Source organism: Clytia hemisphaerica, unplaced genomic scaffold, assembly GCF_902728285.1.
Source record: "Clytia hemisphaerica strain Z4C2 unplaced genomic scaffold, Clytia hemisphaerica genome assembly, whole genome shotgun sequence".
NCBI classification, from domain to species: Eukaryota; Metazoa; Cnidaria; class Hydrozoa; order Leptothecata; family Clytiidae; genus Clytia; species Clytia hemisphaerica.
The window spans coordinates 2,441,903-2,469,507 of NW_027103595.1; the positions used below are offsets into that span (position 1 = coordinate 2,441,903).

The 27,605-nt window shown below is 37.9% G+C and overlaps 2 protein-coding genes and 1 long non-coding RNA gene across 3 annotated transcripts; all 3 read right to left on the reverse strand.

Moving 5' to 3' along the window:
- Nucleotides 1-4,427: 4,427 nt before the first annotated feature.
- On the reverse strand, nt 4,428-17,354 carry LOC136801803 (uncharacterized). The gene is made up of 7 exons (XM_067058468.1): nt 17,213-17,354; nt 8,503-8,589; nt 7,730-7,804; nt 5,927-6,038; nt 5,579-5,731; nt 4,681-4,722; nt 4,428-4,488 (listed from the first exon to the last, which is right to left on the reverse strand). The coding sequence occupies exons 1-6, from the start codon at nt 17,352-17,354 to the stop codon at nt 4,710-4,712; spliced, it is 582 nt and encodes a 193-aa protein (XP_066914569.1). The 3' UTR covers nt 4,428-4,488; nt 4,681-4,709.
- Nucleotides 17,355-20,217: 2,863 nt separating this feature from the next.
- Nucleotides 20,218-21,396, reverse strand: LOC136801804 (uncharacterized). The gene has a single exon (XM_067058469.1). The coding sequence runs from the start codon at nt 21,394-21,396 to the stop codon at nt 20,218-20,220; it is 1,179 nt and encodes a 392-aa protein (XP_066914570.1).
- Nucleotides 21,397-23,067: 1,671 nt separating this feature from the next.
- On the reverse strand, nt 23,068-26,297 carry LOC136801710 (uncharacterized). The gene is made up of 3 exons (XR_010845909.1): nt 26,040-26,297; nt 24,072-24,201; nt 23,068-23,376 (listed from the first exon to the last, which is right to left on the reverse strand). It is a non-coding gene; the product is annotated as an uncharacterized lncRNA (long non-coding RNA).
- Between the last annotated feature and the right edge of the window lie 1,308 nt (nt 26,298-27,605).

Here is a 27,605-nt window from a genome sequence, read left to right on the forward strand (position 1 = left end):
GCCAAAACTGTTCAGATTGCATTCAAATCATAACATTATAAGGGTGTATTCGATCAGTGTGTAACACAACGCTAAAGGTGAGGCGTCCCGCAAGGGCGGCCTCGTTCGTTTGCAATGGACTTGCGTCGCAAGGGCTCAGTGGATCGGTGAGACGGGTTTGAGGTCATTAAATTGACTCTCTAGTGCAGCTCCACTGTTGTGACAAAAGTGCCGGGATTCTCAAAGTAGCGCAAGTACATGACAGAGCGAATGGGAGCTATCGAGCCAATGCTCACGAATGATCGAATACATTTTAACAATTTATCAAATACAAATCAAAGCCATTTTCCAAAAACTTGGTGGGGAATCAAAATTTCTGCGTGTGGTTTTCGATAAGATAAGCGAGTGTAAAATGATAAATCTGACGTGGGATTTTCAATTTAACACGCGAAGAGAGAGGGCCTGAAGTACGAAATTCGACGTGGGATTTTCGATTTAACACGTGGAATTTTCGATTTAACACGTGTATTGTTCGATTCAGCACACAATGTTTAAAGCGTGTGATCCTGCGTTAACCACGTCGGAAATTCAATTATACACGTGTGATTTTGAGGGGTGTGATTTTGCGTTTCCCACCGGGGTAAAAACGAACCGATTCCCACGCGTGGGATAGCAGTGTGAAATGTATACTTTCACACCGTGTGATTTTCACTTTCACACCGGTGTGATTTGATGACTTTTTCCTGTGTAGACTTTCTTTTAAAAATTTTAAAATTATAATCCTTGCGAAATAAATCCTCTTAAAAAGAGGACTTAATGCTACGGTTCATGCACCAATAAAGAACAAAAAAGGGGTCATTCCAAAAGTATGTTTGTCCATTTTCATCTATTTTTAGCCCCCCCCCCCTCAACTCCTCTGTACGCCAGCGTTCGATTCAACGTAACCCCCCTCAGTACGTTTGTTTTCAATCTTAGATTTCTGACCCCCCTCTCACTTAATAGTAATTAAGAGTTATCCCATTTCTCTTAACTTTAATACAGTTTTACATGGCATGTTTTTAGAAAAATGGGCCTGTCAAATTTTAGGCATTGCGTTTTTGAATCTTTGTGCAAATAATCAGGAGAAACTAATGAGCCCATTCAAAGAAAGGTTGGTATCGAACAGACACAAACAAAGGATGATTTATAGGTCCTATAGATAGGTCAAAAGGTTAAGCACTAAAGTACCTTGTTAAGACATACCATTCCAACGCCAAGTGGTGCAAGTTTATTAGGAGGCATGCTTCCAGTCTAGAAAAAGTTGACAGTCTCTGAATACTTTGTTATACTATATTACTTTCTTTAAAATTTCTTGAAATTTTATTAATCAAAATGAATTAAAGAACATAAACTATTTCCATTTAAAGAGGAAGTTATTTTTTATTGAATTCATGTTAGATGACACTATAGTAGACACTATAGACTCCACTCTCCAATTTTTTTATAAGCATATAATTTTGGTTGAAGCTCAATATGTACTTAGGTAAAGCATTTTTCGTTTGAAATTTTTTATTTCTATTCCATGATTTGTGAAAGTTTATGTTCACAAAAAATGTTTTTCTCCTATTCGCAAGTTGATGTCACAAATTTCGCTACTTTTCAGCCTCGTGAAATTTTCTGCTCATGAAAGTTTGTACCCTAATATTTCTGTAAATTACAGCTTAAGTATGCTTATAAACTTAATCCTTATAAAAGAGTGTAATATTTCAATTCTCACTGTTTGGGTGGCAAAATAGGTCAATATATCAAATGTGGTAAAATGATGTACTATAAGGTGACAGTAATACTGAAATGTAAAACTTAACCAGGATTTCTGGCTTTTGGTCTACAAAGATGGTACATTTTTCATCTGACCTTTGTAATGTTAACTTTGCCAAAATCGAGGCTTTTGGGTGACAAAATAGGTAAAACAGTATATCAATTGTGGTCAAAAAAAAGTACTTTAAGGTGACAATAATACTTAAATGTTACCTTTGCCAGAATTTATGGCTTTCGTGCTACAAAATATAGTACATTTCATCTGACTTTTGTAATGTTAACTTTGCCAAAAATGAGGTTTTTAGGTGACAAAATAGGTGAATATATCAATTGTGGTCAAAAAATATTTTAAGATGATGCAGTAATACAGAAATGTTGCTGTTGCCAGAATTTATGGCTTTTTGGGCTACAAAAAAAGTACATTTCATCTGACCTCTGTAATGTTAACTTTGCCGAAATTGAGGCTTTTGGGTGACAAAAATGGGTAAATATATCAATTTTGGTCAAAAAGTAGTTTAAGGTGACAATAATTCAATGTTGCCTTTGCCAGAATTTATAGCTATTGGGCAACAAAAGTATATTTTATCAATGACAGGAAAAGGAGATTATGGGTGACAACTCTTTGTTGACTTAGGTTTATGGGTGACAGAATACCTTATTGGTATATATTTTCGCGTGTTACAAATTTTCGCGGGTACTAAATTTCGCGAGTTTTTTGGTCAATTTTCGCGAAATTTAATACCGTTTAAATATTTCAAAATTACAAAATCGCGAAATTAAATACACGCGAAAAATTTTTCTTAGTATTTTGTTAGTACTTTTAAATCAAAAACGTTGTGTTCAAGCAAAATCAGTCTTTTTCTTGGTTTATATTCCCACTTTCTGAAAATACCTAGTTTAGTGAATCGCAAAATTTAATACACGCAAAATTTTTCCAGAAGTCGGCAATCGCGAAATTTAATACACGCGAAACACGTTTTTTTCGAGAAAATTTCGCGATTCGCGAAAATTTGTAACACGCGAAGATATATACTAATAAGGTAGGTCAAATATCATAATTTTGGTCAAATGTCAGCCATTCTAAATTGGATCAGCAATTGGATATTGCTAACACAAATGCTGGCGTGAATTGGACGTTTTTTTGCTAGTTGAAATAATGAAAGAAAAACTAAGCACATTAAACCAAAATGGTCAATTAATAGTGATATTGGCGAAGGAAATATAATCCCCGCGAAAATTAATCCCCTTAAGGCAATCAGATTAACTTTTGCGAGATTACATTTTGCGATTTTGCAAATTTGTGTCCTTTTTACAAAATTAAAACGTGAGATTCCATATTAGTGAAATTAAATCCAGCAAGGAATTTTTAAAACTTCAAAACTCTGCAAGTGAGGACTAAGATAATTTCTTTTTTATCTTGACCATTTTTTTCTATAACAACAGAGTAACAAAATTGTGTTATTCTCGTCATTATTCACTTGAATTTTTCTTCATCTCACTCTTGTACCTTATTTTGACCAAATACATATCCTTAAGTTTGCCCTTGTAAATCATCAACATTTTTGAAAGAAATTCAGATCTATTTTTTCATGTCCATTCACGCCCCAGTAATGGGTTTTTATTTAAGGATTTTTGAAAGAAGTTCAGATCTAGTTTTTTGTCCATTCATGCCGGAGTAATGGGAGGTTTTTATTTAAGGATTTTTCTCAACTTCAGTTGAGCTAGAATCTCAGAATGTATGTATGTATGTCAGCGAACTTTGGGTAAGCGTACAAAGTGGAAGAATTGGTCTACGGAGCTGAAATTTGGCACGCGTATTCCTTACTGAAATACCTAGGGGTGTTTTTTTCATTTTTTTAAATTTCGCTTTTTTTCGCGAGTTATCCCCATTTTACCGGTATTTTACTCTCATTTAACGTCAATAAAGTCAAAATATTTGACGTTTAATTTTTTTGTTCTCAATTCTCAAAATAATATTTGACGTCAATTTATCATGGTCCTTCTAGAATTCTAGAATAAAATGAAAAGTTTTCTTCCTAATTTTACAGCTACGACTGAGCCTTCTCCAATCCTTTTGAGCACCCATTATTCTGGGTTTTACAATAAGAGCCTTCCCTTTCCTGGGTCTCCATCATAGGCTACAGACTTTTCTCATCCCGCAATTTTGCCTCACCTTATCCCGAGTATCCGCCATCTCACTGGGTTTACAATCAAGCCTTCCTTAATCCCGAGCGCCTCTTACCTTGGGTTTACAATCGGCCTTCTCTTATCCTAAAAGTCCATCACCTTGTTTTAAAAAAGTGTTTACAATTAGGCATTTCACTTTCACACGTATACTGAAGTTGAGCCCAGTGCTTTAGCACGTTACAGTTCTATCATTAAATATCATTGTTATTATTGATTAGAATTTTTTGCCCGATTAACGAGACTATATATCTATATATATACTATATATATATATTTATATATATCAGATCTAATTAATACAAACTGCTGAATTTAAAGTTGTGCAGAATCTGATTTCAAGAAGACAATCAAATTTGCATTGATTAACTTTTGCATTAATCAATTGCCTTAATCTATTCCTTCATAGCAACCAGCCAATCCAGAAATTATTCTCACCTTAACCAGAGTTTCACCATCTTCATTACCATGACTTTGATTGGTTTGTTCAGAGCTTAATGGAGGCATGCCTTCTGGTTGGTCAATCATCTGTAAAAGCAAGTTCAGTTAGTAAAAAGTTTTAAATGCTGTGGCAGCTTATAAGACACACTAAAGAGAATAGCGTTTTTAAAAAGGTTACAAAATATCAAATTTGAGATTACTGTTACAAAATTGAGATTACTCCTTGCTTTGATGGCAGATTATAGTTCGATACATCTTGAGAGTGGAAAAGAAAAATACCTGATCCATAGATGCTTTCGTTAATGGAGTCAGATAATTGTTCTGAAATAGAACAAAAAAAATAATAAAGCTGTGCGATTACACATTCAGATTGAAAAGTCAACTAATGGCTTTTTGAATCTATCTGTCATTCAGAAGATTTAATCTAACTATACCACTCTTTGATATCTAAATCTTGTAATACCTAAAAGTCTGAATAAATTGATTGACCTAAAGACAACTGATTACTACTCTTACCATTTTTCTCCAAGCCATATTATCTTCAGAATCAAAATAATCATACCTGTCAAACAAGCAATCAATAACTTTATAAAATTAACTCCTATTGTTTGACTGTCAAATTTGCACATCACCACTAAGTTTAGGGATGGGCTGGAGTTTTTACAAGAGACTTCACTAATTGGTTATTTGAAGTAATAGAGATGACGCGTTCTTTAGAAAAAGTAACAAAATTGTTTTATTACAGGTTAACGACCAACCAAATCAAACGAGAGCTTGTAAAAACTCCAGCTTGTCCCTAAGTTTAAGCAGATTTTGGAAACTTGGAAGCTCAATGTAGTTATGAAGTTACTGGTTTCCATGCCATGTGGATAAACTATGAGGAATGTAATAAAAACCACCCACATGCTCACGGACACCCAAGGAGCAAAAGTACATAATGTAGTTGTAGCATAAAAAACTTTGGATGTATTTTTTGGCTCTCCCAGACGAAAATTTTGTTTCTGAGAAAAAAACACTGCAAGGTCAAAAACGGCTTTGAATAACTTATTTAATTTTTTTTAAACAGGAAATAAGATTCTCCAAATTGTATTACAACTATTACAGGATATAATGACACAAAACAGGTCAATTCATAGGACCTTAAGTTAGGGCGAAAATGCAATTTAGTGTGGCTAACCGAATTTCTGTTCCTTCTTTGATATCTTGAGATGCAACAAGATAGAGACAAACTCTCTGATCCACAATACGTCTCTTCATTACTGCATTCGCTAGGTAATCTGGTGAATCATTTACATATTTCCCATATCCTTCTACCAATGTTGCATCCAAACTGAAGAGAGAAAGTTGTACTCAATCTTATTACTAGTTAAGTCTCATCCCGACTTTTTCTCAGGCCAGGCCAGTTACTTTGAGAGAGCTTTCTAATAAGAATGTTTATCTCAAAAAGAGTACACAGTTGGCCTAATTATTTGACAGCTATTGACAATGTAAGACAACTTTTTGACACATTGTATCATTATCATACCATCTTGATCTCCCATCAATGTCTGAGACGCCATCATAAAGAAAACAACCAAGCCCATCTTTTTCATAGTTTGTCCTTCGATTTTCAGCTTCTTCATTAGAAATCAGTTCACCTGTCAACAGAAGAAATAATGTTATATACACTTAGCATTGAAGGCTATTTAGCAATCGTTTTATTCCCACCCATTCAAACTTTCCATCACAAAAATATTCATATAAAAGATTTATTTCATCAAGCAACAAGCTAAAATGCTGATTGGACCCAACATTTTCTAGTGTAGAGGCAGCAAAAGACAGTACATTTGAAAGTAATTTCTTGTGTGAGTGCTTTTTCAATCTAAATTCTCTACTTCAATGGATTCTTTTCCTTTTTCATTTGACACTTTTAACAATAGCAATACTTTTATGGACCTACCTGGTTATCTACAGAAAATTGGACATTGAACACAAAACTGTTACTTCACTTAAAATCGCTAAAATTAACTTACAGACAGCATATAATTTTTTATCCACGATAATACCCTACTTTCATATAAAAAATCAGAAAAAATTAATGATCCAATTTTTCATAAAGTTCAAAAAGCCCTTTTTAGCTGTTTTTTGGCTGAAATTTACACAAAAATTTTTTTCTCGGAAATCGAGCTCCTTCACATTTGAGGTTTCTTAGTTTTGCATTTTTGAGCAAAAAATCAGAAAAGCTGAATGAACCAATGTTGAGAAAAGCTAATAATTAAGTAATCGGAAATGTGCTTATAAAGAGAGATCACATTTGGCCCTTTTTCTTATAAATAAAAAACATGTTTAGCAACCAAAATTTCATGCCTGAATACAACCAAAAAAATTTTTTTGTGAAGATCTGCTTCAGCCATCTTTTACCCATGATAACACCCTGCTTACATGCAAAAAATTAAAAAAAATTAATGATCCAATTTTTCACAAAGTCCAAAAAACCTGTTTTTAAGCCGTTTTAAGCCCAAATTTGCCCAAAAGAATTTTTTTTGAAAATCGGGCTCCCTCATGCTCCCTCATGGTCATGCACTTTTGTGCCAAGAATCAGAAAAAACTAATGAGCCAATCTCGAGAAAAGCTGGTAACGAACCTGAACGAACATACGCACTAACTAACTAACTAACAAACATTGGTTAATTTATAAGACCTCCAGGTAGTTCCAAAAAGTATCTACGCTCAAGATTAGAAGAAAATTGACCACCCCTCCCCTTTGTACGCTCTCATACACTTTGGCATTACCCCCTACGTCTATACGGTACGCTTTTGAAGTGACCCCCCCTCCTCAAAAAAAAATTAGGTCATTTAAAAAGTCTATACAAAGGTAAATTAGTGGATTTTAAGAAAAATTAAAAAAAGTTTAACTTCTGTTTGTCTATTGTTGATATAATCAGAAGATCTACCGAAACTTTGCTAATTTTGTTGTATTGAAAAATGTCAAAGCGTACCTTAAGGGAACTTATTTTGGCGAATGACAGCGTAAAACTGTTCTATTTTGCCTTATTTTGAGCAACTTCGATGAATTTCAGGGTTTACTTTGGCAAGAAAACAAAAAATTTAATTTTGACGGGTACTTATTTTGGGGACTGAGCAAAATATCTAATTTTGGTGGGAACTAATTTTGGTGAATTTCGTCTAAATTTGCCAAATCCGCAAATATTAGTTCCTGCCAAAATAAGTTCCCTTAAGTTACATACTTTTCTACCTGACCTCCCCTTGTACACTTTTGGTGGTCCCCTCCCCCTCCTGCCCTGAATGGCCCCACTGATCATATCAAAATCATTTGCTGAAGATATACCTTTGTATTCTAGAATAAAATCTTGTTTCAACAGAGGAATATTCCAAAGCCTATAAAGGAAAAAGAAATACAGCACTGTCAAAAATGAATTCAGGATTGATGAAATCAAAACTTTAACAGGACAGTGTTAATTTTACAAGACTTTTCACTTATATTCTGGCTAAGTGGATATTAATTTTTTTGTGGTCTTTTTTAATTTGTTTCAGAAAATCCCTTTAAAATCTTTCAGGACTGTTCAGGATGAAAAAGTATTCAATTATTTTTTCATTGGCAGGGCTGCAAATAAATATTCTTAGTCACGCAGATATCATGTCAAACTAAAATCTAATCCTGTTGGTCAAACTCTTAAGCCAGTCAGTCATTTTCAGTCTATATATTTTTTAAAGATTCTAATACAGTCTTTTTTCATTTTCTTATTTTTTCTAACTTCGATAAGAAGTTGAGTTGATAAAAGTTATCTTGGAACATTCATTTAAACCTGATTTTCATGGCCAAAAATATTTCTCAGTAAAAATTTCTATACCCACTTTTTAGATACTCTCTGGTACCTAATAGACGGGGGGGGGGGGGGTGGAATAAAAATGTCCTGGGTGGAAATTTTTTGAAAAGCAGCCTAATACAGAAGAAACAGGGCAAAAAAAGGAACTTTAAGAAATGACTTTCAAAAAGTAAGAAAGAGACTTAAGCTGGTAACAGACACGGACTGACATATAAGGGACAGACATGGGTTAATTTATAGGACCTCTAATGAAGGTACAGAAATTTGTACTTACCAATAAACTCATTGATGAAGCGCCTTTCAAAGAACCCTTCTTCTTTGCGGTTTAAAAGAAAACTCAGTTGTGAGCTCTTTCTCAAGCCTGAAAAAAGGTTGAAAAACACTTATTGATGCATTCATCAAGCTGCAAAACCCTGCCCAAAGTTAAAATATAAATTTCCACTCAATGAGGCTAGAAGTGTAATCCTAACCTATTTAAAAAGCAAGGACAGATATTGTCAATTGAAGTTTGAAAAAGAAATGACAATCAAACCAATCAAACGCAATGAAGCACAATGGAAAGGTCAACTCCTATTGAAAGGTCACAATATCTGGAAATGTTTAATTGCATTTAAAACACTTGATTAATTCGGTTGGTTGTCAATTATTTCAATTCCCCTAATAATCAATGTTTAATTGAGTTTGATAGAGATTCTCAATAATTGAGTGCAATTGAAACTTTAATTCAATTGATTTGTCAGTGATTTTGATAATGATGATAATGACAGTGGTGTTGTTTTCGCTGACAAACGTGCTAACCCTTTAACTGCCCGCCGACATGAGCATTTTCGATTTCTTTGCCCATGTCGGGATTTGCCGACATGAGCATTTTCGATTTCTTTGCCCATGTCGGGATTTGCCGACATCGGCGCTTTCCATTCCTTTGCCCAAAAATTTTTAACACTTCTACAAAGATTTTGTATTAGATGGTTTGAAATGAAAAAAGATAATAGTTAAAAGCTTTTCTATGTTGAAAAATAACTATTCAACAATGTTCAACTCAAAATTATAGTCCTTGGCTGATACTTCATATATTATTCAGAAAATGAAGTCAAAATCGCTACCTTTTGACCATGTCGGCAAATGCCGACATCGGGCAAATAGGTCGAACCTTCTTTTTTTCCCGTGGCAAATAGGTCGAACTTTTTTTTTTCCCGCGGCAAATAGGTCGAACCTTAAAAAAACGACGGGCAGTTAAAGGGCTAACTGCACTGGGCTCAGTGTTTTTTAATTATTTGAAGGCCTGATTGTAAAATTAAGTTAACAGGCTATTCAAGTTTGATGAAAAATAGAGTACTGTACTCAAGAATTGTTTCGAGTGCAAAAGTCATTAATAATAGTCCCCAGGAGTAAATTTCAAATTATTATCATAAAATTCGAAAAACCAATGCTAAGACTAGAGCCTCCAGCCTACCCCAAAGTTTTAGCCTTGTTCTGGCGAAAACTTATCACAACTTTCCAACTACCTGGAGTCCTGATCTTTTCTTATCTAGAAAAGTGGCTAAGGAATCTAAGTGCGGAAACAGGAACCTTATACAAAAAAGTCAGTACTTTGATAAGGCAGCAATTACAAATATCATTGCCTCCTGACAGAGTCTTGAAAATTGAATTGGAATCGGTAAATTAAAGACGTTTTGCGTCAACGTTTCCTTGGCTCAAAAATTTTATTGCCGTTTTATCATATATCCAGACAGTATCAATCGAATATTACCCAGAATTTGCCTTTCGATTGTGTTAATTACGTTCAATTATAGTCGATTATGTTTTCTAACATTCGACTGATTTAATTGTATTCAATTTTATTCTTTCTTCTTGTGCAGTACTTTAAGCGCTTGGCCCACACAAAAAAACTCGAAGAGAGTGAATCCAATTTAATTTTTTAATTGCAATCAAAGTTATCAAACATAATTGTAATCGTACATAATCTTAATCAAACACAATCGAATGCAATCAACCGGGGGGGGGTTACTTAGGCAAAATGGGTGCCGGGTATGTGCGAGCCATAAGGGTACCTTTTCTCACGCCTCAAAAGTCTCTCAAAGGGGTGCAAATTCATAAGTTAGGGACCCAAAATCAAAAAAATCGAAAATTTTTCTCTTAAAGGGTCAGGATTTCCAGAATCTTGACCAAAATTTGGTGAAAATCAAACTGAAATTTTGAAAAAATCGACCAAAATTTAGAAAAAGTCTCTCAAAGGATCCCAATCATCAAAATTTGTCTCTTAATTAAGGGTCGATTTTCAATTTTCGACTCGGACATACCTGTGAACGTGCAAACCTAGTACCCCCAAGGCAATCAAACAAAATTGAATATTAATTAGGCGAGGGGAATTAATGAACCGGTTTACCCAGATATGGGTTTACCCTCGATCAATGCCAGGCTATCCAAAACATTCAAAGTGAATCAAAAATTACATCTTTGCTACATAATACCATATTTTCCTTAGGTCTCCAGTGAAAAACATGGTTCTAATCACGTCCACGCATGGTGGTTACAAGGGCGTTTTTGAAATTCTCGTTTTAGACACCGTCTTGATTAGGAATAAAATAATGAATAATGATCTTTTGCAATGCAACGGTAAATGGGTTTAATTAATTCCCATCGCCTTACCCGGGAATTGGTCGTAAAATTGAGATTTATTAATTGTGTTGGACAATCAAATCGCAAATTATTCAATTACGTTCATTATGTTTGATTGGTTTGATTGTGATTTTGGTTCGGAGTTGTTTGATTGACACTCTCTCATAATTTGAAACAACGCAAAACAACCAGACAGTGTCAATCGAATGAATCGAGCGCTGAATCAATTGGAAGCAATCGAACACAATCAAATAATTTTGATTTGATTGTCAAACCCAATGCAATGTGTGTGTGACAATTGCAATTTTCGTTGGAAGTTGTTCGATTGACACGTTGACACCGTCTGGAAACAAGCAGTCGTTTTGGCTGGGCAGGCTATTAGCCATAAGCAAAAAGCTCGTACCCATGTCTATTTTTAGCTGTTAAAGCATAATAATTTGAATTGAGTTCTTTTTCAGGACATGAAACTTGGATATTCAAAATCTACTCAAAATTCCGCTTCCACTGATATATAACATGATAGGGTTATTGTCAAGTTAATATTTCGGTTTTTTTGGATTTCGGCCTCAAAATGACCCATTTTTGGCCAAAAAAGTGATGAAACGCTAAAAATCATAAATGAGAAATATGTAATTATTTTCCTGAATTTGTAAGAAATATTATAATTTTAATGTAAAGTTGTCAGAAATACATACTAGAATGAGAAAAATAAACTTAGAAAGTTTAAAACATGAGCTAAACCCTAAAAAAAACCCGAGTTTTTCCAAAATTAGCCTACGAAACATTTTGATCAAAAATGAGAAAATCGACCTTGCAGGACCTCTAGTTCATTGTAATTCTGCATTTTTGACTCCATTTTTTGCATATTCGGATATACTCTACCTATTTGGAGCTAATCTTTAGCTAAGGTTAATTCCCAGTCGACTGAGTTACATCGGGTTACGGAAAAGGTTAGGATTAGGTATTCCTCGGCTGCCGGTTAGCTGAGTTCCCGTATATTTATTCCAAGGATGTGTTCGCCCTGAGCTCATCTCTCCATCTGCATGTTAAGCTTCCCCTCCCTTCCCTGCCCCTTTTTATCTTTGTTTTGTTTGTGGTTCTGCCTTTCTCTCCTTTTCTTTTCAGATCTTATCCTGCTTATCAAGGCGTGGTCATCGCAGCTGCAGCGTTGGATCCTAATCTCACGGTTTTTCCCTAGGCAAGGTTTTTCGACCAGAGAGATTAGGCCATTTGGGATGCATCGAGAGCCCAATTAGTTTCCGGTTACCACGTAACTTTTGGCAAGTTTTTTGTTAGTTTATCCAGCTACTTGTTTATAAGTCAAGCACCCGTCGTCTACGCGGGTTAAGTTTTGCTCCCGTCGTCTACACGGACTATGGTCTCACACCCGTCATCTACACGGGTTAAGTTCGTTCCCGTCATCTACACGGGCTAAGTTCGATCCCGTCGTCTACACGGGTTAAGTTTTGCTCCCGTCGTCTACACGGGCTATGGTCTCACACCCGTCATCTACACGGGTTAAGTTCGCTCCCGTGAGCTCACGGGCTAAGCTTCCAATTAGTTTCCGGTTACCACGTAACCTTTGGCAAGTTTTTTGTTAGTTTATCCAGCTACTTGTTTATAAGTCAAGTACCCGTCATCTACACGGGCTAAGTTCGCTCCCGTCATCTACACGGACGAAGGTCGATCCCGTCGTCTACACGGGTTAAGTTTTGCTCCCGTCGTCTACACGGGCTATGGTCTCACACCCGTCATCTACACGGGTTAAGTTCGTTCCCATCATCTACACGGGCTAAGTTCGATCCCGTCGTCTACACGGGTTAAGTTTTGCTCCCGTCGTCTACACGGGCTATGGTCTCACACCCGTCATCTACACGGGTTAAGTTCGCTCCCGTGAGCTCACGGGCTAAGCTTGCTCCCGTCATCTACACGGGTTAGGCGTTCAGTTAGTTTAGGGGTGTTGGGTTACTACGTAACCTCTGGCAAGTTATTAGTCAGTTATCCAGATACTTATTCTAAGGTCAGGCATCCGTCGTCTACACGGACTTAGGGCGTACCGTCATCTACACGGGCTTAGGTGCTACCCGTCATCTACACGGGCATAGGTCGTACCCGTCATCTACACGGGCATAGGTCGTACCCGTCATCTACACGGGTTAGGCGTTCAGTTTAGTCACAGCTTATCTTGATGCATCCCCAATGTCATCCCAAATTCCGTTTTGTACAATTTTTAATTTGCACTTTCATTTACCTTTCGAAATATAATTTTCTCTTTCGGCACTCCTTATGTCTCCTGTTTCTTTCACCCCTTTTGATTTGACCCCTTTGCCTCGTTAGCTTCTCATTTCGATCTATTACTTATTCTTGGAGACGCGGGAATTAATTGAAGAATTTTCACGCAAAGAAATCTCAATTCAAGTACAATTGATGAAAAGATAGGGATAATTTTGACATAGGCCCAAATTTTCCGTCACGGCGTGACAAAAACTAAAAAGGGCTACAGAAAATCTTGTGGGTTGATTTTTGAATTTCTATTTTAGGTTTCTGATTAACACTATATGGTTGATGTTTCATGGAGAAAATTAAGACCTGATTCCACTCTCATAGATTTTTACAGGCTATTGAAAATTTTCCGTCACGGCGTGACAAAAACTCTGACCTAGTACCAGTCAGTGAAAAAATGGATTTGAAAGCCTCAAATCATAGATTAACCAGTCCAAGTCCTATAGAAAGTTGACTCAGCTTGCAAACGAGGCCTTTTGGTTAGTTTTTTGAATTTATACCTGAAAAAAAAAACCTGTAATAAGGACATCAATCCAAAGCAGTTTTTTCAGTACCGTAGCAGCAGGCTCAGATTTAGCCTTTGTTGATTTTTCGGGAACATATGCATGTTATATATCAAATTGTCGGAAATTTTATGTAGATTTCAAAAATGGTTAAAAGTAGGGGTTAAAAATGAAGTCAATGAGAAGAAAATGCAAAACTTGATGATTTTTTCTCCTATTTTGGCCTGCGATTTTACAAAAACCTAAAAAATGCGATAAAAAATTTCTCAAGCGAGGTTAAGCTCTATTTTTTTTTGCTTTTTGCTACAAAATACCATAGCTTCCCATAAAAATAGGTTTTAGAGAGATTTGAAGACCTTCATTTTTTGACATTTTTAAAATTTTTGGGTATATACGAGCTTTTTGCTTATAGCTTATTGGGCTATTCCATTTTCAAACCATACAGGGGTATCGATGAACGTTTCCAGGGGGGGTCTGAGCCTTGATTTTCCAGGGGTTGACAGACAGTCAAAAGGAAGAAGAATGACTCTAGATTTGATTTAGAGCCTGAACCTTTCATGTCAAAAAAGTCCCGAAAACACTGAAAACACTTTTACCTGAAACACCTTTTCTGAACCTTTCATGGTTTTCTGGGTGTTTTTGGCAAAAACATTTTACCAGAAACACCTTACCTCTCGAGGTGGTGTGTTTCCAGCATTTCCTGTGTTCCTGGTATTTCCATAAATCAACTCTCAATTTTCTCCACTAAACTCAGGCAGAAATGCCATTTCCCAGAAACACCACCATTTTGTGAACCATTCAGTCTTTTTCCTGGTGTTCCTGGCATTTTTCAAGACGATTTTGAAGCTCTTGCAGTGTCTTGCAGTGTCTTGACTGAACCAATCAGATAAAAATCGGGTTAAAAATCGGGCTAGAAAATCGGAAAAAAAACGGGGAAATGGGACTTTTCGATACCGTTTCAGCCAGTCGGGACTTGTTTTATAGCAGTCGCCTTCGACAGGACATTTGGTGTTTATGGTGTTTTTAAAAATTGAACCTTTCATGCTGGAAAGTGTTTTCTGCAAACCAGGTAAGCAAGGTGTTTTTAAAAACATGAATGGTTCAGGCTCCTATAACAGTAAATAACCAAGGAGTCTGCAAAAATCAGGAGGGGAAGGCAGGTAAAAGAAAACCAAGCACCACGAAAGGAGCAGGTATTAAGTTTGCACCTAATACCAAGGGGATCTAAATGGTCTTCCTGGTTTAAAATCAGAAAGCATTGAAAAGTAGCCATAACTGTAAAACATTTGATGATTTAGAAGATTCTTACCTCTGGCATTCATTGTCGTCCTGCCTGCTTGAAAAAATTCCCTCTTGGTTTTCACATGGCCAAAATTCCACGATCACGAAAGAATATTTAGATGTAATGCATCAAAAGACGATGCGTAATGGTTTAAATGTAATATATCTAACTGCGCTGATTAATTTAGATGCATTACATTTAAAGTAGTTTTGTTCGTAAATCGTATATTAAGTTGGATTGAAAACGAGGTTAATTCCCGCGTCTCCAAGAATAAGTAATAGATCGAAATGAGAAGAACGAGGCAAAGGGGTCAAACAAAAAGGGGTGAAAGAAACAGGAGACATAAGGAGTGCCGAAAGAGAAAATTATATTTCGAAAGGTGAATGAAAGTGCAAATTAAAAATTGTACAAAACGGAATTTGGGATGACATTGGGGATGCATCAAGATAAGCTGTGACTAAACTTAACGCCTAACCCGTGTAGATGACGGGTACGACCTATGCCCGTGTAGATGACGGGTAGCACCTAAGCCCGTGTAGATGACGGTACGCCCTAAGTCCGTGTAGACGACGGATGCCTGACCTTAGAATAAGTATCTGGATAACTGACTAATAACTTGCCAGAGGTTACGTAGTAACCCAACACCCCAACATCACCCAAAAACCGCAGAGAAGAAAAAGGAAAAGGGGGGCTATCTAGGGCAAAGCACAAGGTAGAGAGTGAGACGAGAAAAGGCAGAAAACAAAACCTTATGATTAAAAGTAATAGCGTATTGGTATTATTTCGGTAGCAAAGAGCGTATTGAAATGTTTTTATAATTATTATTAAAAGTCATAGCATATTAGTATTATTTCGGTAGCTAAAGAGCGTATTAAAATGTTTTTATAATTATTATTACTATTAATAAAAATAAAGCAAGCGATATTGTGAAGACAATCAAAATTAATACGAGCAATATATTGATAGTGCACTCAGCAAAAATAATAGCATGGTGTGAACTAAAAAGACCGGGTAGAACAAACAAGTACCATAAAAAAATACATGACATTGTGGACAAATTACCACTTGTCGGGGTCCCAAGTAGACGACACATGAGATATCTTGGCCATATTAGCAGTGAATTTTTGAATATCAAAATCCGAAACACGAAGATAACGAAGGTAACAGTCACTGGACCACCTGCCCATAATGCGAATCATTGAGTCGGAGGCACCTGCGCTCAAGGCGGCAGAAGCACCACCAATACGAAAACTATGGGTGTTCAAGTCGGAAACAGACGGGAGGGATTGCTCGAGTAAGGCGTATAGTGTTCGGCGGGTGAGGAGTTTACCATCATGAAATTGAAAGAGGGGGCCCGGTTTTGAACTTCGAAGGGCTAGGTAGTTTCTCATAGCGCCCACTGGGCAAATATCGGTTGGTTCGAAACGCAGGAGACAGGACGCAGGACACAGGACACAGGACGCAGGTCATACAAACTACAGACCGGAAAATTGTAACACACTCGTAACATATAATGTATAAAATGTTTCTAAAAACATTATACGCAATGGAAAATTATATATTATACAAAATACGCTATTTAAAAGATTTTTAAATGACAAGCCATCAATCCTAAATATTGACAAAATGACATTTAAATTATGTAAATGATGACGCTAGCACAAAATACAAGGTGTGTACATCAGTTTACAACAAAATGTTTTTTCATGCTCAATAGGATGCTGATGGTGCAAGTAGATATAGATTTATATATTTTGAAAACATTAAATGCTCCAAGAGAGCTGCTTTAGAGATATGAAAATAGTGACGTCATTTTCATCAAAAATACGAGATAGGGAATGAAAATATTGATATATTAATAAAATACAAACCTTTGACGCTATTTTAGCCAATTTTTGTTATCATACCCAAGGTGACGCAGGAGATATAATGAGATATGATATAGCGATTGTGAAATAGCTATTTTCCTGTTGGGGCTGTTTATAAAGATGAGATAAATATTTTTAACACATGTATTTTGTGTATAACATATATGTCACATGTCAATGACATTGAAAATATAGCTGCTACTATACATGCGTGATTTGTGTGTAATATATAATACAAGTATTACAGGTCCGTGTTATACACGGCACAAAATGCAAAAGCACGTGGCAAGCATGTGGATAGATTTTGACCTTTAAAAAGGTTCTAGACCAATAAAATACCTTCAGAATGATATTTCTAACAATTACAAGTGTTTTTCAAACATTTTCTTTGTCTTTTACAGCAATTAAAGCTGACCTGTCAGCACTGACCTGCGTCCTGTGTCCTGCCTCCTGGGTCCTGTGTCCTGCGTTTCGAACCAACCGGGCAAATATTGTTGGAAGTAGCAGCAATCCTAATATTAACACCTTGGCGGAACGGATCGGTTTTGCTTCCTTTAATACGGATGGTCATTAGGGAGTGGTTGAGGTTGAAGGTAACATCAGACTTCATGAGGTGAATTGACGGGTCATATCGACTTTGAGAGGGACAGGAAAACTCGGACACACGAAGAAGGCCAAAAAAGGCGGTTAGGCATGCGGCTAATAGCATGTACTTGTCTTGAGTGGGATGGCTGCAAAGTAATAAGAATCTTGAAATGACTCGAAGATGGGAAGTGGTGATGGGTTTACGTGGTCTGCGGGTAAGTGAATTTCCTTGGCGTCTACGAATGCCTCGAATGACACGGTGAAGTATGGGCATAAGGGCAAGGGGCAAACTTGAGCCAAGCATTGAATTTTGGTGTAGTACTCCAGTGATAGGGTGTAAACTGGATTTTGAATTTTAGAGTTTCAAAATTGTCACAATTTTTTATCAAAATTTATTATATTGTAAGACTTTTTGCGCAATTTTGAGGTCCATAAGTCAAAAATCCACTGTTTGCCCCAGGGGTATCTGATTCGCGGTAGTAGCAAAAAACGGCAAAAATGGCATTTTTTGTCCATTTTAAGACTATAAAAGGCCAGGAAATGGTCAAAATGGTTTCTAAATGGTGTCTTGTACTAATATTCAACACAAAAAGACAAAATAACCCCAGCGAGATCGCTCAATGTTTCAATTTCAGGCTAAAAAGGCCGATTTTCTCGGATTCTGGGTAGCAAAATGCATGAAAGCAGCATTTTTGAGGACCCACAACTTTTAAACTTTTTAAGGTACACACTTGAAATTTTCAGCAATGAAACACTTCAGAGAAAGCTCCAGGAAAAATCAAACTTGAGTTTTCAAATATTTCCTATAAATCCATAATGGCGCCCTAGAAATTGAGTTTTCATGCTAAATGCCAATATTTCAAGCTAAAACTTGGTTTTCTCTGGCTAAAATCTCAAAAATGGTTTCAAATGGTGTCCTGAAATCTTTGGGTGATGAAAGTATTCAGGAAAAACTCTGGGAGAATCAAAATGGTTTGGGTTAGAAATTTGCCAAAGTTCGCCATATGGAATTGCATTTCCACTTAAAAACGCGATATTTAGAGTTAAAGTCTAATTTTCTCAGACTAAAATCTCAAAAATGGTTTCAAATGGTGTCCTGAAATCTTTTGGTGTTGAAAGTATTCTGGATATACTCTGGGAGAACCAAAATGGTTTGGGTTTGAAATTTGCCCAAGTCTGCCATTATGGTATTGCATTTCCCACTAAAACGCAATATTTAGAGTTAAAGTCTGATTTTCTCAGGCTAAAATCTCAAAAATGGTTTCAATTAGGGTCCTGAAATCTTTTGGTGTTGAAAGTATTCTGGATATACTCTGGGAGAACCAAAATGGTTTGGGTTTGAAATTTGCCTAAGTCTGCCAATATGGTATTGCATTTCCTACTAAAACGTGATATTTAAGAGTTAAAGTCTAATTTTCTCAGGCTAAAATCTCAAAAATGGTTTCAAATAGGGTCCTGAAATCTTTTGGTGTTGAAAGTATCCTGGGAACACTCAAGGAAAATCATAGTGGTTCACAATGGTCATATATATGCCAAAGTCTGTCATTATGAATTTCATTTCTTTAGGAAGAACATTCAAGCTTACTCAAAACATTGTGTTTTAGAATGAAATACAATTCCATAATGGCAGACTTTGGCAAATTTCTGACCAAAACCATTTTGGTTTTCCCATAGTATTTCCAGAATACTTTCAACACCAAAAGATTTCAGGACCCTATTTGAAACCACTTTTGAGATTTTAGCCTGAGAAAATTAGAGTTTAGCTCTAAATATTGCGTTTTAGTGGGAAATGCAATTCAATAATGGCGAACTTTGGCAAATTTCTAACCCGAACCATTTTGGTTCTCCCAGAGTATATCAAGAATACTTTCAACACCAAAAGATTTCAGGACCCTATTTGAAACCATTTTTGAGATTCTAGCCTGAGAAAATTAGACTTTAACTCTAAAAATCGCATTTTAGGGGGAAATGCAATACAATAATGGCAGACTTAGGCAAATTTCTGACCCAAACCATTTTGATTCGTCCAGAGTATTTTCAGAATACTTCCAAGATTCAAAGATTTCAGAACACCATTTGAAATCATTTTTGAGATTTTAACCCCAAGAAAACCAAGTTTTAGCTTGAAATATTGGCATTTAGCATGAAAACTCAATTTTTAGGGCGCCATTATGGATCTATAGGAAATATTTGAAAACTAGAGTTTGATTTTTCCTGGAGCTTTCTCTGAAGTGTTTCATTGCTGTAAATTTCAAGTGTGTACCTTAAAAAGTTTAAAAGTTGTGGGTCCTCAAAAATGCTGCTTTCATGCATTTTGCTACCCAGAATCCGAGAAAATCGGCCTTTTTAGCCTGAAATTGAAACATTGAGCGATCTCGCTGGGGTTATTTTGTCTTTTTGTGTTGAATATTAGTACAAGACACCATTCAGAAACCATTTTGACCATTTCCTGGCCTTTTATAGTCTTAAAATGGACAAAAAATGCCATTTTTGCCGTTTTTTGCTACTACCGCGAATCAGATACCCCTGGGGCAAACAGTGGATTTTTGACGTATGGACCTAAAAATTGCGCAAGAAGTCTTACAATATGATAAATTTTGATAAAAAATTGTGACAAAATTTGAAAATTCAAAAAAAGTATTTTTTCATGGTTCCAGTTTACACCCTACCAGTGATATAAACTTTTATTGTTTTGCAAGCAATGCCACGGTTAAAAGAAAACACGGAAAAGAAACACAACAAAGCTTCAGAACTAGGGAAAGGTATTAAGCCATGTGAGTCGCAAAAGTTGATGTAAGAACGGATACCACTCATGTATGTAGCTTGAGTAGATGGTGCAAGAGAATCCTTCAGGAGCCCAACAAGATCGTGGCCAAGAGATCCATTACAGAGTTGGGAACAGTTGACGGGAAGGGACAACACCCTGGACAGACTGATTTGAATTCTTCGACCTGCAAACGAGATAAAAGATCAGCAAAAACATTCTCAGAGCCAGGGACATGACGAAATGAAAGGTGGATGTTGTTTCGAGCAGTTAGGAAGAAAATCTTGCGAATGAGAACCATCATAGACTTATCCTTGGAAGAGGAAGATGACCAGACCGAGGCGGTGGGCTCGTTGTCTGTGGAGACAACGATGCGGCAATTGCTGAAAGACTTAAGCCAGGTATTAAGAGATGCAAAAATAGCAAAAAACTCAAGGAAGGAGATGTGAGTGAGAAGAGAAACATCAAACGGCCAAGCCTCAGAAATCCAAAGACCCTGGAAAAAACAACCAAAACCAAGAAAGGACGCATCAGTTGAAATCTCAAAAGGAGCTTGAAGAGAAATAGGTGTAGGAATAAAGGAAGAACCGTTCCAAGAATCGAGAAACTCAGACCACATCTCTAAGTCAAGGCGAACATCAGAAGTTAAGTCAATGTGATGGTTAAGGCGAACAACCGAAGAAGACAAGTCAATGAGACGACGCAAAAAGATTCGACCTGGACGGATGACTTTACAAGCAAATGACAAAGAACCAATCAGAGACAACAACTCACGTTTAGTACACTTCCTCTTTGAACGCCAAGCAGAAACCATACCTTTCAATTCCACAAGCTTACTGGTAGGCAGACGAATAGAAGAGGAAACAGAATCAATCTCGATGCCCAAATACGTCATCACCTGGCTGGGGCCCTCCAACTTGTCCAAGGCAACGGGCACACCAACATCCTTGAAGAGAGCTTGAACGACATCCATCTTAAGCTGGGCTTCGTTAAAGGAAGGAGCACAAAGGATAAAATCGTCAAGATAGTGAGAGATAGCAGTGATAAGGCATTTCCGGACAAGGATCCATTGCAAGGCATCAGCGAACATATTGAAAATGCAAGGAGAGGAGCGACTACCGAAAGGAAGGCAAAGATCGAAGAAGTACTTACCCTGCCAGCAATATCCCAGGAGGGGCCAATCGTCGGGGTGGACTGGGCAGAGGCGAAAGGCGTGCTTGATGTCGATTTTTCCCATGTAGCAACCAGGGCCCATCAAACGCATCATGTCAAGGGCTTCGTCGAAGGGGGTATACTGGACATGGGTCAGTTCTACAGGGATGCCATCATTGACAGATGAACCAGGGGGGAAGGACAAGTCGAGGATGATCCGTTTTGTTCCATCTTTTTTGGGGGCAGCACCGAGGGGAGAACAAAAAAAAGAGGGGAGGGGGTGGGTGTCAAAAGGGCCAGCAGTATGCCCACGCTTCAATTCCTTCAGGATGGCTGTAGAGACAGCCTCGCAGTTGGAATCTGCTGAAAGGTTGTTACGTTCAGGGCCAACTGGTGGTGGACCTTGGAAGCCAATGTGAAAACCTGTAAGGAACCCAGACACAAGAAACTCAACGATCTCAGGGTCATACCCGTCGAGGAACTCAAACAAGACAAGGGGTTTAACAGGGGAAGCTGGCTTGAAGGAAGAAGGGAGAGAGGAACCTATTGGGAGGTTGAGAAGAATTTGGTGATCACTGGGGGCGGTAGGGACATTGCATGACAGGATGGGGATAGTTGCAGATGAGGCAACTGTGGAGATATCGACAGGAGGGTCGACACTGGATGTTGGAGTTAAAGTTGTGGCAGAAGTTGGCAGGTTTGGCGGCAGAGGCAGCTTGCTGGGGGGCAGGAAAGGGCTGACGAAGGTTAGGGTAGGGCTGGTAGTACTGAGCACGGGGAAAAGATGGGGGGCGAGGGCGGGGTCCAGGCTGAGAAGGCATCCGTGGGGCAGGAAAATGGTGCGCTGTCTGAGAAACAGAAGAAGGGCGGGCAAAAGAGGTGGAGGGGGCAGAAGAGGGGCAGCGGGGGGCGAGATGGTCCTTGCTCTGGCAGATATAACACTGGCTCGGCTGCTTGTGACCCAAGAGGTGCAAGTTAAAAAGATTTTGGTTGGACGTATCCCATCTAGCTACCGGGTTGTTGGTCAAAAATGTTCTAAAAGCCTTGTCGTAGGCGTACAGCCAGCGAAGGAATAGTCATTAGCCAAATGGGCAATATAAATCTGATATGCAATCATCTGATTGGCCAGGTTGGGTCTAAAGACTAATGAAGCTTGGAAAAATCTGGACCATGCCATTAACCAAGAATTTAGGTCAATAACCTTGGCTTTCTTTGAAAATTGTTGAATGGCAGTATCGTTTTTTTGTAAAGAGATGTTGCCCTCCGAATCGAAGGCTAGAGATACAGCAGAATTAAGAGGCCGGCCAATGTTGGAAGGTAGAAGAAAATCAAAATCAACAAACTCACCACTCTTAATTTGTTTCAATATTTTTGCAGGTATCGCAGGGAGCTCGTTGTTGCAATTGACTGATTAAACAAATTTTAATGCAGTTTGATCTAGATTATTTCCCCCTAAGGTTCCCCATCCCTGGCAAGAGTTCATGTGAGATCGACCCGTTGATCACGAAAATCCTACTTGGAAGCTGGTTGTTAAAGTTAAAGCTAATATCCCATTGGTTAGGGTGGGAAGGTGGGCACATGAACTCTTGCCAGGGATGGGGAACCTTAGGGGGAAATAATCTAGATCAAACTGCATTAAAATTTGTTTAATCAGTCAATTATTTCCCCCCTCGGTTCCGGCATCCTGGCAAGATGTTCACATGAGACTTTAAAGCAACTTTAACAACCAAAAAATCCACACTAATAGCATGGATGAGACAGCAATAATCCGAGACTTGTCGTATATGAGAAAGGAGTACATCCTTATACATCTTTGAAATACGACTTAGCTAAGATAAACACTATATGATAAAAACTTCTATAAAAACATATGTACAACGTGTAACTATGTACAGGTTTAAAGGGCATTCAGCAACTGAGAACCAAGGTTGTTGATGGTAATGGGCTTTTTATAGTGACGTCTAAACACTGATGTCGAGGTCCATCCAGCAGCCCTACCAATGTCTGCCAAAGACATGCCCAACTTCAAAGCCTTTGACGTCGATGCTGACCTCGTTGAGTGTGCTCCATAACTTGGATCCACTCCACTGTCCTGTAGGAAAGAAGAAATCCACCTTGCAATCGTTTTGGAAGAAACTGCTTTGTGGGGTGGTACATAGCTAAGGAAGAGTCCCTTTTCTTCACCCCTGATGGCCTTGGTCTTTTCTATGTATAACTTAATGTTGGACACAGGGCAAATTCTAGGATCCTTATCATACACCAAAAACTCAAGTGGCTCTTGGTGGTAATCAGGCCTGGATTGCTTTAAGAGTGACGTTATGGGGAAGATAATCTTATTGTCAGCATGATTAATAAAAGTTGTAGATAACACAGAAAGAGTTTGAGATCTTTGTCCAGAGAGAATGCACAAAATTGTTGCAACCCTCATAGCTAGTTCTTTTAGAGCAACACTCTCTGGGTGAGGTAAAGTTTGGAGGTAAGTAAAAACTATGTCCACATCAAACGTGACAGTGTATTTTGGCAGTGTTGGCCTTTCACGAAAAATACCTTTCAATAGCCTTTTCACAATGGGCTGCTTCCCAAAGGTTAGGCCATTTACCTCTGGGATCACTGTAGATAGAGCTGATCTTGCTGTATTCAAAGCAGAATATTCTAAGTTTGAACTGTGAAATAAGTGAGCTAGAAACTCTACACCATCCTTTGGTGTTGCCTCACAAGGGTTTATCTTGTGTTTTAAGCAATAATCCTCCCATCTTTTGAGGTAAGAACGATATTGATTTGATGTACCTTTTGACCAAGAACTCTTCAGCAGCTTTATGACATTGTCGGAGAAGCCACCAAACATGCCAATAGCTCCAGGTTCGATGCCAAGGGGTGTGGTGTCGACGGTCTGGATGGTAGGTAGAGTTGATCCATACTGGAAGGAATAAGGAGAGGTTCTGTTAAAAGTACACTGTGAAGGATTGGAAACCACAGCTGATTTGGCCAGTTTGGGACAATAAGAATACCAAGACAGTCCTCTCTCAAAATCTTTTGTATTACTCTACTAATACAAGAGAATGGAGGGAAGGCATAAAATCTAAACCTATCCCAAGAGAGGGTAAAGGCATTAACATGGGATGCCTCTGGGTCTGGTCTAAATGAAATGAAAGTCTCCAACTGTTTGTTCAGCCTTGAAGCAAAAAGGTCAATATTAGGGTAGAATTCAAAATGCCTAAAGATGTTATTGACAATTCTTTCATTAAGTTTCCATTCAAGCCTGATTTCCTCTTTCCTGGACTCAAAATCTGCCTCCTCATTCAGGATCCCTGGGATGTGTGATGCAATTAACCAATTGTTCTGAGAGATAGCCCAGTTCCAAATGTCTAAAGTTACTTGATTACAGTTAATTGACTTACAACTGCCCATGTTGTTAATACACCCTACTGCAGTCGTGTTATCACTGAGCACTTTGATGTATTTACCAGTAACATGAGGCATAAGAGATCTGAGGCCAAATAGAACAGCTCTTAGCTCAAGAACATTAATATGATCACTTTCATCCAGGGTAAACATCCCACCTGTTGAAGAGTCTTGGAACACTGCCCCCCAACCTTTGAGAGATGCATCAGTAGTAAGAATAGTTTCGGGATTTCCTTTGTAGATGTCATCATAAGCTGTAGAAATATTATCCCTCCACCATCTAATATCTTCCCTACTACCCTTAGATAAAGTGGTAAAAGCCTCAAAATTTCCTTTGTTGATAGACAGGGCATCAATTTTTTGTCTTTCTAAATGTCTGTAATGCATTTTTCCATGCTTTACAGCAAGAAAACCAAAACTCATATACCCAAGAAGTTTAGCAATGTCTCTAATTTGACACGATTTACGAGCTAGTAGAGCTTCACACAACTCAATAATTTTTGTCTTTTTCTTTTCTGTTAAGGAGATGGTCATTCTTACAGTATCAATGACCATACCCAGATATTCTAAGGTTTGGGTTGGCATAAAGACTGATTTATCAGGGTGAATTACAAAACCCAAAGAGGTAAACAACTCAACAATCCTTTTGATATTACGAAAACAACCCTCAAAAGAATCATCTTGTGTATACAAATCATCAATGTAAGCTGAGATAATCATGAATTCTTGAGCCCTAAGGTACGCCAAAGGAGGTTTCAAAAGTTTTGTAAACTTCCTAGGGCCTGAGCAAAGGCCATTTGGTAAACAAGTAAACTTATATAACCTATCTTTATAATAAAACTTTAAGAACTTTTGATGTTTTTCATTAATTCTAACACCATAATAGGCGTCTTTCAAATCAACTTTTGCCATATATGCACCTTTCTTCACTAGTCGTAATACTTTTTCAATAGTATCCATCTTGAAGTGTACATAAGGCATGTGACTATTAAGTTTTTTCAAGTTCAAAATTAACCTATACCCTCCATCTGGTTTAGGTGTTACGAAAATAGGTGAGATATACTCTCCCTCTTCATTGGAGCTAGGTACTATAATTCCCTTTCCCAGTAACCTCTCAATCTCTATATCCACAAAAATGTCTTCCTTTTTATTAAAATTTGTACGAACTAGTGTGGATGAGCAGCATGGTGGTTCGTCTTCAAACTCAAGTGATAGTCCAGAGACAGTATCCAGGATCGTAGCATCAGAAGTAATATCCTTCCAAGAGTGGATATGCCTACTGATGGAACCTGCATGGAATTCATCCACACTAGCTTTAAGTCTTGGGACTATGTAGCAAATGTATTGATTTACCTCTAATTGTTTTTTCTCTTGTGTTTTCGTGAGTTGTTGTTCTTTGTGTCTTTGTGACGAGAAGGGGGTTTTTGGCCCCTCTCTAAAAAAGAACTTGATGAGCTTGAGCTTCTATTGTGCTTGTCAAAGCTTCTACAGCTTGAATTGGTTTTTATGACAACTCTTTTGTCAACTTTAGACAGTTTTGTGGACTCTTGGGCTTCCTGCATTCCTTTATTAAGGTCGTCCCCCAGTAAAAATTGGGTGGTTGGACGGCTTGGATTACATAGAGCCTGATATTGCGAGCTGAGTGCTGGTTTAAGATTCTTTTTCCTCAGGTTGGAGATTGCATTTGAGCTGTGACCAAGGAGGGTCAACCCATCAAAACAGTTTCGGAGGATAGCCCTTGAGTCCACCACTTGAGATCTTTCCTCTGCTCTAATAGTGTCAACAATTGTGTCGACAAAACAGGACACAGCCTGTGTTATCGAAAGCTGAAGATTGTAATATGACCTTTCGGTCCTTTTAGCATATTCGTTAAAGGATTTTACATTGAGAATAGAATCCCTTAATTTAGGGACACAAATCTCTTTACAATTTGCTGGCAGTTTGTGTCTAGCCACAATCAGCTTTCGTGCCTCGGCATTATCTGCTTTGACAGTAAAGTTTTGGACAAGCCTTTCTGCGATTTCATCCCCAACTTTGTCACAATATTCAACCTGGTCAGGCATTTCTTTATCAAGTTGATTAAAAAATTCCTGACACAGGTCAAGGGTTGGCAGCTCATCCTGATTTTTAGGAGGAGCCTTTTTGGGGAGGAGATCAGAGAAATCATCATCGTCAAATCGAGGTCTTTTCTCTGAAGGAGGACCTTCAGGTACATTTTCCTTCTCTGGGGAGGCCCCAGGTACACTGCTGGCAGCATGAGAAAATTCAGAGGCTGCCGCAATTGAGATAGAGTCTTCGCTGGATGTTGGAAGGAGTTCGTGGACATCCTTTAAGATATCAGCCCTCATAGCAAGAAGGTAAGGTTTTAACCCTTCGATGATATCTTTAGTTTGGACAGAGTTATTAGTTGTTTCATTAGCCTCTGTCGTTTCTACCCTGACTTCAGTGTTAGCATAATCATGATCTGCCATGACTTTTCAGATACAAAAAGATAGAAATGTACTTATCTTTTTTCTTCTTCTTCTTCGCTGTCTTCACTTCACTTCGAAATTTCGAATGAACGGTCAAGGATTTTCGTGATCAACGGGTCGATCTCATGTGAACATCTTGCCAGGATGCCGGAACCGAGGGGGGAAATAATTGTTGACAAAGTTTTAAAGTGTTTTGATTTTGACCAGCAAGGTGTGGTTTAACCTCCAAGCAGCTCTTCGTGCTCCACTCATTCCACGCATGCGCTCTAAAGGGAATGGTTCTGCAAGAAGTTCATCATATGCCTTAGCAATGGTGATCGGTTATGAGATTAGGTGTGGTTGCGAGGAAAGCGTGATGTTTTGATTGCCCATAGCGAGGGTACCATTATTAGCCGTGAGAAGGGCGTTGATAAGGGCGGAAGAACTATTCGTGGGTGGCGTGTTGGTG

What these genes read in the sequence shown, in the direction of transcription:
- LOC136801803 (XM_067058468.1), bottom strand. Translation starts at nt 17,354, where the DNA reads ATGACCATCCGTATTAAAGGAAGCAAAACCGATCCGTTCCGCCAAGGT. An exon ending in AGGCAGGACACAGGACGCAG is followed by an intron (nt 8,590 to 17,212) that starts GTCAGTGCTGAC and finishes ACCTTTTTTCAG; the next exon opens with GCTTGAGAAAGAGCTCACAA. An exon ending in TTTTATTCTAGAATACAAAG is followed by an intron (nt 6,039 to 7,729) that starts GTATATCTTCAG and finishes TTCTGTTGACAG; the next exon opens with GTGAACTGATTTCTAATGAA.
- LOC136801804 (XM_067058469.1), bottom strand. Translation starts at nt 21,396, where the DNA reads ATGCGTTTGATGGGCCCTGGTTGCTACATGGGAAAAATCGACATCAAG.